A 14,532-nucleotide genomic window follows, 5' to 3' on the forward strand; every position below is an offset into this window, starting at 1 on the left:
AAAACCTGCTAAGAGATTTACTACTTCAACTTTTACTCACTTCATTCAAACGATTCCACATTATTGTTGAGATTTATCAAAATACCAACAAGTACGAACGTTACAGTCAGGCAAGTCCGGCCGTTAAATAACCTACAGAACTTTGCCTAACATAGTCATTAGCGATAACATAACCAAAGTTATAAATTATTTTTACGTCAAGGCATACATTCAATGAAATCCTTTGTAGTGGAGGAGCTCAAACGTCAGCTAACATGGTCCAAATTTACCAATTTTTTTTGTATGTCAAAGATTTTATTTACTCACTTGCTTCGATCGTGAGAAACTACGTATTAGATTTTGTCGCCATAAAAGACCTTCTTTTGCTTGAGTGCCTGCACGCATGGTGGGATATAGAAAGATAGACTAATGGGATCCAAATTCCCTGCAATTAATTTTACTGTTACTATAGGCTAAATGCTAAAAATTAAATAAATTGCCAAACTTTTTTGCAAAACATTGCTTTACTATCCATGAAAATCCTTCTATGGAATTGCGTCCAGAAAAGAGATCCATATAGTTAAAATTTGCTCCTATTCATTACCAAATTACTATTACGAGCAAATTTTCATCATAAGCCACTTACTTTTCGTTGAAGAACATATATAGGGTGAGATCTAAAATAGAGATTCAAGAACCGAAAATTCAGCAGAATTACTTTTTATCTCGCATTGTTACTACGGACGACGTTGGAGCAAGAAATATTGAAAATGAGGTCTTTTTAACATGCAAAGGTTTAGTTTCAGCGAAAAGGCTTATCTGGCAGAAAATTCAAAATTTGGCAATTTAGAACGCCGGAATCCTATTACTCAGCGATTTTTCTGGAAATTACAGTATTTTTTCATGTAACGAGTTTTCAAAATGAGGTGTTATATGGGAAGTGGTCGAAAGAGCACTTCAGTAAAACATCTCAAAAATTGCGAACTGTAGGTTGAAGACGCGAAACGGACACACAGACTGACAGATAAAATTAAGTCGATGCACAAGGTGTCTGAATCGATCGGCATAATAAAAAGTGGAACACAAGAATGGAATACATGGGCAGATATCGCACGGGCAGATGGACAGAGAAGCTTATGTCAACTCAGAAAATAGTTCTGAAACGGTATGAACAAAAGTGGGGCTACTTTAGGTCCTTCTGGATTTACATAGTCTCAAGGTATATGTTATGAAGTTTCTTGTTTTCTATTGGAAATCTGTGTGTACAATGTGTATAAAAATGCCATCAACAACGAATGACCAGTGATTTTGGTTAGCAATGATCATAAGAGCAATGGACAGTAATGTCGAGTCAGAGTTGTGTTTTTTAACAGGAACAAATTGACGGAAACTATTAAAAATTTGGTTATGTGCTGACAATATTCGTTTTGAATACACAAAAAAATTGATTTGTATTTATTATTAGAAGAAGTGTCCGTAAGAAAATATTTAACACCCTCCCCCCCATATCGCTCGAACTAGCTGGCTCAGTAATGATACGTGCGTTTGTCTCTACGACCGCCCATCCCCTTCAAATAGCCCTGAAAATAATAAAGTTAGTATTCCGATAGTTCGACAGATAGAAAGGATTATTAGAGAAATCATAGCTGTTACACCGTATCTAATTAATAGGAAACAAACCGACAGTTTTTGCTAACAGAAAAACAAATCATTTCTTACAATGATATCTTTGAATAGATTTCCCACAAGGTTGAATTTACTCCAGGCAGATGTCCCAAAGTTAACTATTTTCTGCAAAAATAAACGGAAAGTTAATACTTCTGGCGAAACGCCCGGTTGTTATGTAATATACATATATATATATATATATATATATGGTATAGCTATACACTCGGCTATACTGGACCAAGATATTTTGTATGACATAGCGCAGTTATTCCGATTTGTTTGGATATTTGCTGGAATATTTAACTATAAAATTACAATTGAATCAAAATATTTTCAAAATTTGTTTATTGAAAACCTTGATCAGTTATTTGAATGTTATTAAGAAGGTTAGACATTTACCCAGGAGAAAATAAAGAAGTCTTGGTGTGATCGTTGTATTACATATATTTAAATGATATCATTCAAAACTCCTCCGGCCTTAAGTTGAAATCAACACGATAAACATTTTATTCGTTGAAATATTTCGCATATGGATATTTATTGAAAACCTCATCAATAATATGCTTGAAAACTGCGCCAAATGATTTATCGAACGGTACACGTAGTTCGTCAAAGACTTCCTTCCAGTTTTCATTCACAAATTTATTCACAGTATCTCCCAACACTTTATCGCCGTTGAATAAATTATCGAATTGATATATTACGCGCTTCGTTTCAGGATGCAATCGAAAATTTGTCAATTTCATAAAAGTATTGCCATCCTTTTCTTCTGGAATACCTTTAAAACTAATATGAAATTCGGGATCAACTGAAATATATTGAAAGTTATTTAAAGAGAAGCGAAAAATACATCTTTCAACAAGAAAGCTTACCCATAGTGACATTACATGTACCCTCGCCTTGTACTGGAAAAATTAATATTTTACCCGAAATGGCATAGTTGCCTACCAAAGTAACTCTGGGCATTTTGAATATCACTTCATGTTTTGTTGCCAAGTCTTTACCAAAACCGCTAAATAAAGACAAAGAAGAACATTATAGAGCTGACCGATAAGGAAATTAATTATTCTTAAAAGTAAAAATCAAATTTTAGTTGTAGGAGGAACGCAAAGCTTCTCTGTGTTGCTCGCATATATTCGTATGTCTGTCTTAGTTTAAATTCTTGCCTAAAGTTGCTTTTATATTAATTGAAGGAAATCTTAGATTGATTATTCGCCATTTTTATGCAGACGGTTCCTTTAGCAACCGTGCTTCAATATCTCTTTTAAGTCTTTGTTGTAATATACGGACTAATGGGTATTAACCAAACTTCATAAGGATGTAATTTGACGCTCTGGTACAGTCTTTGGGTTTATTTGTTAGGACTTGGTTAACATACGTACATAACCTCTTTCGCCACGGCTTTGCTCAATCCTAAAATTTGGCTATTACTGAAAGTGAGATTTAACTGAACGGGTCCGTCGCCTCCTTGAGTAATGTATATGTCCTCCGGAATTAAAGGATCGATTGGAAGCAAATTGATGGAGCTATCCCCTGAAATTTGTGTCATTAAAAAAGTAACATGCGAAACAATTTGATCTAGATAAAGTTACACTACTTGCCTTCTTTCTTTTCTTGGACTAAGTAATTAAATAATTTTTTTATACATTCACTGTCACCGTAATTACAAGGCTTAGGATCATTTGCTGTAACATGGATATTAGAAATTATATTCCACTTTGGTTTCATGTATCTTTTTTTTATCTTATCATATTTTTAACGCGAACTTACGAAACTCTGCTTTAAGGGATGCACACAATAATCCGATTAATAGACATTTTGCCGAGAATGTCAACATATTTTCTTCCGTTTATCACTTAACCGTGCTTCACTTTAAGGCTACTTTAAGATTTATTCTAGATTTTATGCTCAAACTGTTTCAGTCTTTTATAAGCAAAAAATCACGATTAGAGCCAAGTAGTATGTTAACTTTTTAATATCGTTTGTAACACTCTTATTCAATTCATCTTACAGTGACTGTTGTGGAATAAGTAATTTAAGTCGATGTAAGCAAGGTATGCGATCAAATTGAAAGAGTAGCCCACGCGGTAGTAATCGTCAAGTGCTGAGCAGTGTTATCTTTTAATGAGGTAGTCGAAAGAAATCCTGTGCCGAAATATATACTGACTTGGCTGGGAATTTTAGGTATATGCCACATTTTAATTTCCAATTTCCATTACCCGACGAATGACTCGATCGAAGAAAAGACGGCTAGATAAGAGTCAATGTTAAATACAGGGACGTTTAGTAGGCGAATAAGTAAATAAACGATCGATTCATAATCTTATCCTAATCAAGAATTTATTATATCCATAACTAGCCGCTGTATACGCGGATTGAGATATTTAATCATTTTTCCTTACCTCCTTTGACGGTAAATATAAAATTCATTACATATAGCATTTTACCAATCAATGACTGGAAAATCTATTTAAAAAAAAAAAAACATCTAATCGGCAACTTTGATTTTCAGGTGTCGTGATCGAGACCCATTTGAAGAGTACTTGAGTCAATCATCAACGTTATAACTTATCCGTATTGACATTTGTTATTAGAGTTCTCGAAAATCACTTTATTCGCATTCAATTTTGTCTTTGACGTTTTTCTCACCTCGTCTATTGCTTCAAGAACTTTCAGACAACGTAGGGCATTTAAGTAACCGAGATAGACCATTTTTTTACAAACAATTAACTAAGCAAATTATCAGAAGTGTTACTAGTAGAAATATTATAAAATATATCTTACAACGGGTTATATATTAATAATTGCATCAATAAGTCTAATAAACAAGTGATATTGACATATGTATGGAGAACATATGTGCAGGTGTACAAATATGAAATATAAATTTTTTTTTCGAAAATTTACATCAAATCCAACGGAATAATCAACGGCTAATTCCGATGATTTACGGATACAATGCCAGTAGAAATATTTTGCTTTTGCCGAGAACTATTCATCGAGGAATTTGTTTTATTTCTTCGTACGAGCCAAAGTGCTCCTCAACGCGCGTGTGCTCTGCCGATGGAAGCAAATGGTAATCAGAAGAACATGAGTCTCGTCAGAAAACCACATGGGTTTGCATTTGTGTGCTTCCAAACCGTCAAGGACCGATTCTCATATCGATTAATTCTTGTTGGTAACCTTTGATTTGAGGCTTTTTACCTGGCTTTAGCAACTCACCATTGGATCACACCTCCTTTTCCCACTAAACGTAAAATATCACCTTCAGATCAAGGCGAATAGGGTTCGTAGACGATGTGAATGGTGTGCAAGGGGGATTCTTAAGATAAATCTGCTTTTCATGCTCAATAACCGTAGGATGCAAAGACGAGTTTTCTTTGCATTGTTCGAGCAAAAGAAGAAAAAAAAAAGTGTTATCTGCGACCTATCATTGTTTGGCACAATTTTCGACGTAATGGATACAACAATTTTCAAGGTATGCATCTTGGACACTTTTTGATGGCACTGTATAAGTCTGTCTGCATAACTAAAGTTTCTATACTATTGTATTAGTGTATTACATGTGTCTAAAATCTGCGCTGCATATATAAACACCTAACAATATTGTTAGATTAAGTGGAATCGTAATGTCGTTTAAACGGAGCTGCGAAGAGGGTTCTAATTAATGCAGTTTCATTGTCAAGATCTGTTTATAATTAGTCTAACGTCAGTTATCTGAATTGCGTTTTAATTAAGAATTTATTTTTAATTACAGTTTCTTCTAATTACATTTCCGTTTTTATCTTGTTCTTATGAGGAAAGATGTTTGTAACTTAAACCAGAATTCATTATTTTTACTTACTGGTTACGAGTTATGTGAGCTACCCGGTTGAGAAGCAACTAAAACGGTTTTTTAATTTGCAAAAATATTTTATTTAAAGTGTTATTAATTGTTGTCTTCCTTACGCATTCGTTTTACATGCCGGCAGTTTTCCTGATCTTTCAAGACTATCCAGGATCTATTTTATGAGTATTATCATCAAAATATTGCATGGACAGACGTATAGGATTGTCTGGTGAATAGAACGTTGGTGATACCTACCACTTTATTCCCGCTAATGTTCCCTGGATGAGTAAGTTTTCTGAAGTCGAGTTAAGTCATTGCGAAAAATCTATTTAAAATACTTTTTGCAATCGGTTTCGCCTTAATGATCGGTGCAAATGCAACGTAGCATTCTTCTGCAATAGTTTCGTTGGGATAGAATGGTTCACAGCACCGTACACCCAGGTAAAAGGGAATGCTAAGAGTATTTGACTTTTGAGCCCATGGTTTCTATCCCCTCTATCCCTTAGGTTCTAGATATTCTGGCATTGTATCCTATTGAATTTTATCTTCATTTCCTATCAAGGTTCCCTTACTGCTTCCTAGGCTGCTTGTTTTCTTGTTTAACACATCAGTTAATAAGTTCGTAGAATGACTTAGAGATGTCCCCACAATTGATGAATCCGTACGATTCTGAGATAACAGAAACAGATAGTTTCCGAACGAAATGCATCTACATTTTATGACATACCGACCATTTGTTTATAGGTTACACTTGAAGTCTTTTTCCGTTCCATTAATCGATTCAGAAGCACTTTTTGCATTCATCAACGCCTGTGTATCTGTCCACTTTCTTCTTGTATTTAAGTTACAAGCGGCAATTCTTTAGATATTTTGATGATACTCAGAACACTAACTTGAATGAACGCTATTGAAAGTGGTTGGGATCAAATCATTGCCCACCACTGCCCGTATATTGAAAAGTATAAATATCTAAAGTGAAACGTTGAACGGCGTGGCCCACTAGAATGATGTACTTAGTTGAAGAAATTGATGTATGAAGTTATAAATACCAATTGTAAAGACCAACGTCACGCGGCTTTTTTTTGGTCCTACACGTAGTTATAAGTTTTTTTTTTTTAAAGTAGGGTAAGTATACTTTACATTCCACTCATTTTCTTTTATAGCAAGCAGTGCTTTATTCTCTTGTGAGTATTATAGGGATGATGTAATAAGAAAGAACTGTACAAGTAAGAACGGAAAGGAACGGAAATGTCACATTCGAAACTTCGTTGACATACTTCGAAGATGATCAATTAAATGATTGGCAACGCCAATTGGTATTCGACTAAAAGAATAAAGAAGAACAAGATGACTTCCTTCCCTTAAATCGAACCGCAGACGGGGTAACACACCGGTTAATATCCGTCATCATCCGGTAGGATTGTACGCTATGGGTGCCGAATTAGGGATACTTTGATGGAAGATCGTTCGTTCCGTCCGCTGACCACTGGCGATAAGTCATTTAAGTTAACTGTAGGTATTTTCAGTTTTATGTTTGGCCTCTCGTGACATAATTAATGAAAAGAAGTTCAATTATAACGTCAAGAGATGTAAGGATTTTTGATGAGATGGATGAATATAAATCACCAAGGTAGGGAGGCCTGAAATAGCCCAGCATTATTAATTCGAACAGGAATTTTTCTAAACAAGCGGGAAAATTCCCCACTCTCGCAAAGTAAATATGGACTTGTAAGGCAGAAAATCTAAAAGTTACCTTTAAGTCTACAAAGTTTTGAGATACATACGGTATACGATACGATAATTGATTTGAATGAAAGGTTATTCAATCTGTCTTGCAATCAAACGTCCGTACACCATCTTCGGTTTAAATTCAGTCATTATTTCTCTTTTAACCTTAAGATATTTATTTCAACAAATAATTTTCAATACATTATGAAAATATGCAAAATAATTATACTTCGAAGATATCGTCGTACGCGAATCGTTTAAACATATTCGTTAATATGCTTTTCATAATCTCAGCTATGGCCACTTGAACGGACGGTTGTAACTCTGACCATATCTCAAACCAGTTTTCATTTAAAAACTGATTCATGTGCGAACTTAAAGTCTGGTCACCATTAAAAAGATTTGTTAATTTTACAAAAGTTCTGTTAGAAAAAATTAAAAAAATGGTAATAATTGTTTTTTTCTTAAACTGCTTACAATTTTAAAGAAAAAACTTACTTCCTGGGTTCCAGAAGCACTTTCAATTTATCGACCATTAAGTAAGTTTTACCATTTTTATTAATTAAGTTGGGTTTGAATTTAACTGAGAATTTCGGGCGGTCCAAAGTGATATCAGCGTCACCTTCACCGCGTATAGGTAAAATTAAAATCCGACCGTCAGCGGTGTACTTACCGCGTATAACCATTTTTGGTAAATCACCATATAATTCAAATTTGCTGCTACTGGGATCTTTGTCGAAACCTCTGAAAAATTCGAAATAAAACATTCAGTTACAGAGCTTTCCATGCGCCCAAAATTCCAAGAGCATAGTGCCAAGAGCAAGTCGTCCAAACTATAGAAAGTATTGAAATGATATTAAGGCGATGCATGAAAGTCGTGCTTGAGACTATGTCCACTTTGTCTTCGTATGCTTATAAGGGAAACATTTTTGCGGTATACCGGTTAATAAGCGATATTTGAAATTTTTGTTTACATATTCGTAACGTTCATAATAGAAGAAGAAAAGCCGAATTTCACATGCCTGCCACATGAATACTTGGTCCACTTAAGATTTTATTCTACAAGAAACTGGTTCTTTCTAAACGTCCCAAGACTTTATATATTCAACGTCCACCATAATTAAATTAGAATCAACACACTATCCCATTCTACTCTCCAACTCCTTCCGTTTGATGCCTATATTGAAGGTATTTCTAAGAAAACACGTAAGAAGTCGAGTAAATCAGTTTACGTTCCTCTGCGGGCTTCTGCTTTAACCAATTCGGCCCATATTAAATAGCAATCTGTGTAGTAGGAATCCAAGGCAATAAAGCTTAAACAATTATTGCTGGGAACCGAGAGGGTAGCGAAAGTTTCCTCTTTGGAAAATAAAAAGTATAGCGGATCGGGCCGGCTATTGTACGGGGATAATGGTGACAATGAAATTACACTACGAGACGCACAACATTTCGTAGGTATGGCATAGCCTATATCTGTGCTTTGGTTTAATGGGTAGTTTGTGGTTGCCTAGGGCAGTGCAATTATGGTGGTTTTTAATTTTTAAAGCTAGTAACTAAAAGTGAAAATAAAATCGTGTTAGAAGCTTGGTCCGCTGAATGCTAATCGAAAAATCTTGGATTGTAATGATCTACAAGGAGCTTTATATGAACACTTCTTTTACTTGTTACAAAATGACAGAGTGCTGAGTACTGCTTAGCGCAGGCCAACTTAAAGCAAGCAATCATTCATAAGCTAGTTTGGGTAGACAACGAGAAATCATACTACTATGTACTATTCTTCTTAGGCGATGTTGCCAGGAATTTTTCCTACCTGCCTCAATAAAAATTAATTTAGTTTAACAGTGAGGCAAAGATGACGGCGACGCTAGCAGTTGCCTAGAGGTCCTGAAAATGTCAAAAGTTCTCTGGACGTATCGGGACATATTATAAGGATAAAAGTTCTCCTTTCCTTTGTTCGGCTTTTCTCAATCACCTCTAAAGATATTGCATAGATGAGATGCATATATTAATATTTTATTATCTTAACTAAGTCATCTCGAAAGAGTGCACACGTTCATTCAAGTTTTTTAAGCGCAAATTTCTGCTTAGTTTACGTAGAAGTCTATGAATCTTTGATAGAGAAAAAAGTTGCTTTTTAAGGCGCTAAAGTAAAAGATAAAGTATTGAATGCTATAGCAATGACATAATGATAAATTTGAAATACCACCACCCATTGCTTTAAAGAAAATTTGAAATTGTTTTGCTTTAATCTCAATTTTCGTTGCCCGCATTTCTTAAGAAATTTGTTCTTTTAAAACCTTGAAATTCCTCTTCTTTCGTGGTTATTTTTAAGAGACCTTAAAATTTCTCACAGTTATTTTTAGCTTACGTTTAATAAGAATTTCAACACTTTTCAAATTTTTTTGATATCCTCCAATCGTCACTTAACGGAGATATGTTAATATTATCCTTGCGTTTGTCAATGAATTATTAATCGACGCTTACATATCACCTCCATACGATTGCGATTATGTTAACCGTTTGTCTCCTTTTCAGGTCATTCATTACCTTTCAACAATTGACCTTGAGATTCTTCTCAGTCGTATCGATCGATTCCTTGCAGATATTAAATATACAGGTTTTAGGAGTTATTCTATAACTAGACTTGATGAAATTCGACTAAAATAACTAAGTTTATGACGCTTTTGCTCTGATCGAAACGTTTATTCGAGTTAACGAAACCAATCAACTTGCTTAACCCAACTGTACTGTATTGAGTATCTAAGATTCGTTCTAAAGTAAAGTCGTTGTTTTGTTTTTCTTTTGTTTTTTTTTTTTTTTTTTTTTGCTTCTGTGAAAGCTGCGGCAGAATTAAAGTTTTTTATGCAACGATCAAAACTTACACGGCACGTTGAAAGTTAACACCAGACAAACCCAATACATCGACATCGCGGAAATTTAATTTTAAACTTAATGAACCGCCGCGACCATCAGATATGTCGAGACGCTTCAAACGGAAAGGCTCAATAACGGGGAAAGCGGCAGCCGCATAACCACTAGTCGCATATTTGCGAACCACATTAATTGAGGTACGCACTATACACTCAGTATCACCAGGTCGGCAGCGCGTTATATCGGCGGCTACACACAGTAAAAAGAAAAATATTTTTACAAAAACTGATGCATATAACGAACAAAAAAATAAAAAAAGAATTAAAAATCGAAATAAAATTTACAAAAAAAAAAAATAAATAAAAGACCAACAAGCAAGAAAGAATTCGCATATTCACCTTAGGGCGAATATTTAATACCCTTCATCTTATAAATGCATATAAATTAGGAATTAGGACAATTTTCGTCAACTTTTGGACGAATAACCGAAAATCTTAATGGCTATGACAAACATAGATGCGAACTGTTAAAATAATTTGTGCTACAGCTTGTAAGTCTATGGCAGATAATCATGCCCATCGAGTTGTCCACTTATCCCTCCGTCCGTCTCTCTGTCCTAATTCGATATGCGATAGAAAGCGTTCCAATAGCAAACTGGCTAATTGGAGAAATGGAACTGCAGAGATGGAGCAGATAGACAAATTGTTAGATAATTGAACGAAATAATAGATGGAAAATTTCACGATACGACAGATAAACTCTCTAACTGACAAAGGGGTCGGGAATGGGAAATGCGAATGGACGGATGAATTAGTAGACAGATTTGCAAGTTAGTGAATAACCCGTCGAAAGCATGGATACAGCTGCAAGCAGATACTTATGCGGTCTAATGACGGACGGATGGACAGACATAATGGCCAGCTGATGGAAAGAGAATCAAATTAAAGAACCATATAGATTAGATAGGGATCGGTTTAATTGACCCGTTATATGTTTGCGGCGTCTCCGCACATGCACATTTTATCCTGTTACAAACCAGAGGATAAATCTAATATCGTTAAATTTGTATATGGTGAGCACAAAAGTTGACTATAAATTAGACCTACGTAATGTGGCGACGGCATTAGAGTTTGAAATGTACAGTAAACTACTGCTCGCAAGCAGAAACCACAATTTCGCGAATTTTTTCAACATGATGAGCGGAATCGCTAACTGCAGCAATCGAAGGACAGTGATTTTTGGTTTCTTTTACAGTTTTTTAGAAATTCTTTTCAATAATCGATAATTTTTTGTAGATTTTGAATGTGTTCTTTTTTTTGTTCTTCTGTTTTTTGTTTCTTTTGTTTTTTGTTTTTTAGGTTTTTTTGTTTTTTTATTTTATGCAATTAGTTAACTTTTTACTCAGACTCACTACTTAATAAGAAATAAGTATTCCTTCAAAAGTCTGAATCAATGTCAATGTTAAACTGAAATTCAATTTCAGACTTACTCCGGCATTTATAAGTTTCCCATGTTCTTTTGTTGTGCATTACAGCCATCCACATAACTACGTATGCGTGAATACAATACTTGGCTATATCCACTATGACGTTCTTGCTGCTTTTTTTTTTTTGTTTTGTTTTCCTTCTCTTTCTTAAATTGATGAGCGAATTTTATGAAACAAGTGAAAAAAAAAAAAAACTAAACTGATTCTGTAAATTGTTTCACATAAATATACTTGAAATCTGTAAACAATGAGATTAAAATAACAGTTGATTACATTTTGAAGCATTCATCACCATCGCTCATTAAGATCATTATTTAGATGCGGGATATATAAGCATATATGTGTACATATTGTTAAGCTTTAATATAAGACAGATTTTGCTATACACGGAATCCAATTTATTATATGCATCAAGACAAAGCGGCAATGACAGTAACAATAACAATAATAGTTAACAGTAACAGTATCGAGATTAAACGTAAAGTTTCAACTGAACTTTTACGCATGACTTACATACATATATTCGTTAAGTTAACAATTGTCTGTTTTTTTACTAGATTTGGAAGAACGTTTCGTCGTTTATTTGTAATAAGATTTTTTTTTATAAAATTTACTCAACAAGATTATGAGGAAAAGAATGCCTTACCCTGTTGGTATTCCTTCCAGGCAATGAGCTGGCGGACATCACAGCTAAAGAAGAAAGACTTAAAACTTTTTACGCGAAAGCATTATCCTGCTGTGGAGAGGCCAGACACTAATTCATACACGTAAGCCTAACAGGAAACACTAAAAATTGATCCTTTGGAAGGTAAAGCGACCTATCCAAAAAAATGTAAATATTAAAGATTTTAAGCATTTCATAAGATTCCAATTGGAACATCCCAAGCTCACTCATGAAAGAGAGCGGCAATGCCGTCTTTGCGGCAAGTTAACCTCAACTTGAAACCACGTGCTAAATGACAGTAGTGCCTTACTCTCAAAAAGAAACGGTCAGATGTGGATCCATCCCTTGTTAAAGCGCCCAACAAAAATAATATAGTTAAACTTTTGCTTATAAATTTTTGTGAGATTGTAACATCCTAAATTTAGTACAATTCTAATATCTATAGGGGTCCAACCAAGTAGTACACAATTGTACATATAATACGCAAACTTTTGTAAAAAATATATTCATATTATGAACATATGTGGTTATGTTGAATCAATAAAGAACGTAAAAAACTCGTTTTACAGAACTTTCCGTCAAACCTATCAACGGTTTTTATTACCCTACACCATTTGTGTTACAGTCTATATTAAGTATATGGGGGCATTTGTAACAAGCAGAAGGGCTTAATATAGATTCACCATTCCGATCCAAACGGATTCTTTCTCTAAATTGATGTAAGCTTATATGTCCGCCTGTCCGTCTGATGCCTGTCCAGGGATATTTTTGTTCAGGCTGCATGTTGCAAATTTTTGAGATATTTTGATAAAACTTGGTACCCTGACATGCTTTGATGACAAACTTTTGCTTTGAGAACGAACGATTGAAAATAGTTTGAATCGTTTCACTTCTTTAATCAATCCCCATAGAGCTCCCTCTTTAGAGAAGTCGTTATATGGAAAGAAGTTGCAAATTTCAAAATTTATCAGCAAAACAGCGATGTAATAACATTTCGACATTCTAAATTGGTGTGAAAGCCGATTCTGATCATTCTTTGAACTCCGTCTCGTATAACCGTTCCTACGAAAACTGAATCTTTGTATGACAAAAAGATCTAATTTTCAATATTTTGCAGTGAAAATAGTTTCATAATAGCAAATTGATAAAGAAATTAATCTTACGAAGTTTGGACCATGTATGTCTATTTTTTCAATAAAGGTGTAATTGTTAAAGTTTTATTATGAAAATTTATTCATGATAAATATTAAGGACACCTTATTTTAATCACGTGAGTCACACTTCATATAAGATTTCTCATGAATAGTACATCTTTCAGAAATAGATATAATTTTTAATAATTTATGCTGAAAATCGGTTCATAATAACAATTTTCACAAAAAATGGGGATTATCATCAAAAGCAAGCTCTTACAGGGAGACAAAGTCTAATTTCTGATTTTGTATGAAAAATAATAAAATTGTTGGGAAGTAAATTAAGTTTGCTAAATTTTGACCACGTCATGTAATGTTTCGGGTATTTTATGATGTGCGAGTTTTCATATATTAAAGTATGCGTTTGCATGAAAATAAAGTATCTTGGTGTTGGTGTCTTATTACCAAAATGAGTAAATGACTGCATTAGGCAAAGCGGCGTAGGGTATCTAATAGTCGGCCTATAATGTTCTTAACATTATTAATTTTTTTTTTTTTTTTGTTAACTGTACCCGTCCAGTAAAGCTTTACGCTTCCGAACTTTATTTAACTTTATCATAGCATTGTTTTGCTCAGGCCTTGTTCATAACTAATTAACAGAAAACGAAAAAAAAAAAAATTCAAAAACATTCCTTTAACTTGAATTTTTTTTCTTTCCTTACTTTTTATACAATAAAAAGCTCCTTGTTTTGTGTGTATTATTTATTATCAGGTAGGAAACTGTTTCCTTTATTCACTACTGCAACATGAGGAATATACCATTGCGTCTATGCATAATTTTAAGACACAAATCAATGAAAATCAAACTTTCGTAAAAGCCTCAAAACTTTCGCTAGAGTTTGGCGTCAAAAGGCCAGCGACTTGAAGATCGCAAAATAATTTCACTGACAACTTCTGGTTACGTAGCCCTCTTTAAAGCAAAGATTTTAAATTTTCTAAGATATATCTATATATGCGCTATTTATTAGCTAATCCTCTACGTCCAGCTTTTTTCTAACCATCTTGGAAAGAATTTACCTTTTTGGTCCTTTTATTTTCGACTCACTCTAACCGGCGTAGAATCAGAGCCAACTGTTCGTACGAGAACTGAATCTGCCTATGATGAAAAAGTGTC

General features: G+C 34.2%; 1 protein-coding gene across 1 annotated transcript; it reads right to left on the reverse strand.

Annotated features, from left to right (window-relative positions):
* Positions 1-1,975: 1,975 nt before the first annotated feature.
* LOC119640013 lies at positions 1,976-11,371 on the reverse strand. Its single transcript, XM_038037791.1, has 10 exons — positions 11,182-11,371; positions 10,087-10,324; positions 7,703-7,948; positions 7,434-7,626; positions 6,049-6,145; positions 3,418-3,489; positions 3,249-3,332; positions 3,030-3,180; positions 2,520-2,659; positions 1,976-2,455 (listed from the first exon to the last, which is right to left on the reverse strand). Exons 1-10 carry the CDS (start codon positions 11,267-11,269, stop codon positions 2,154-2,156), a joined length of 1,611 nt encoding a protein of 536 aa, XP_037893719.1. The 5' UTR covers positions 11,270-11,371; the 3' UTR covers positions 1,976-2,153.
* Positions 11,372-14,532: the final 3,161 nt, after the last annotated feature.

Source organism: Glossina fuscipes, unplaced genomic scaffold, assembly GCF_014805625.2.
Source record: "Glossina fuscipes isolate IAEA_lab_2018 unplaced genomic scaffold, Yale_Gfus_2 114, whole genome shotgun sequence".
In the NCBI taxonomy this organism is placed as follows: Eukaryota; Metazoa; Arthropoda; class Insecta; order Diptera; family Glossinidae; genus Glossina; species Glossina fuscipes.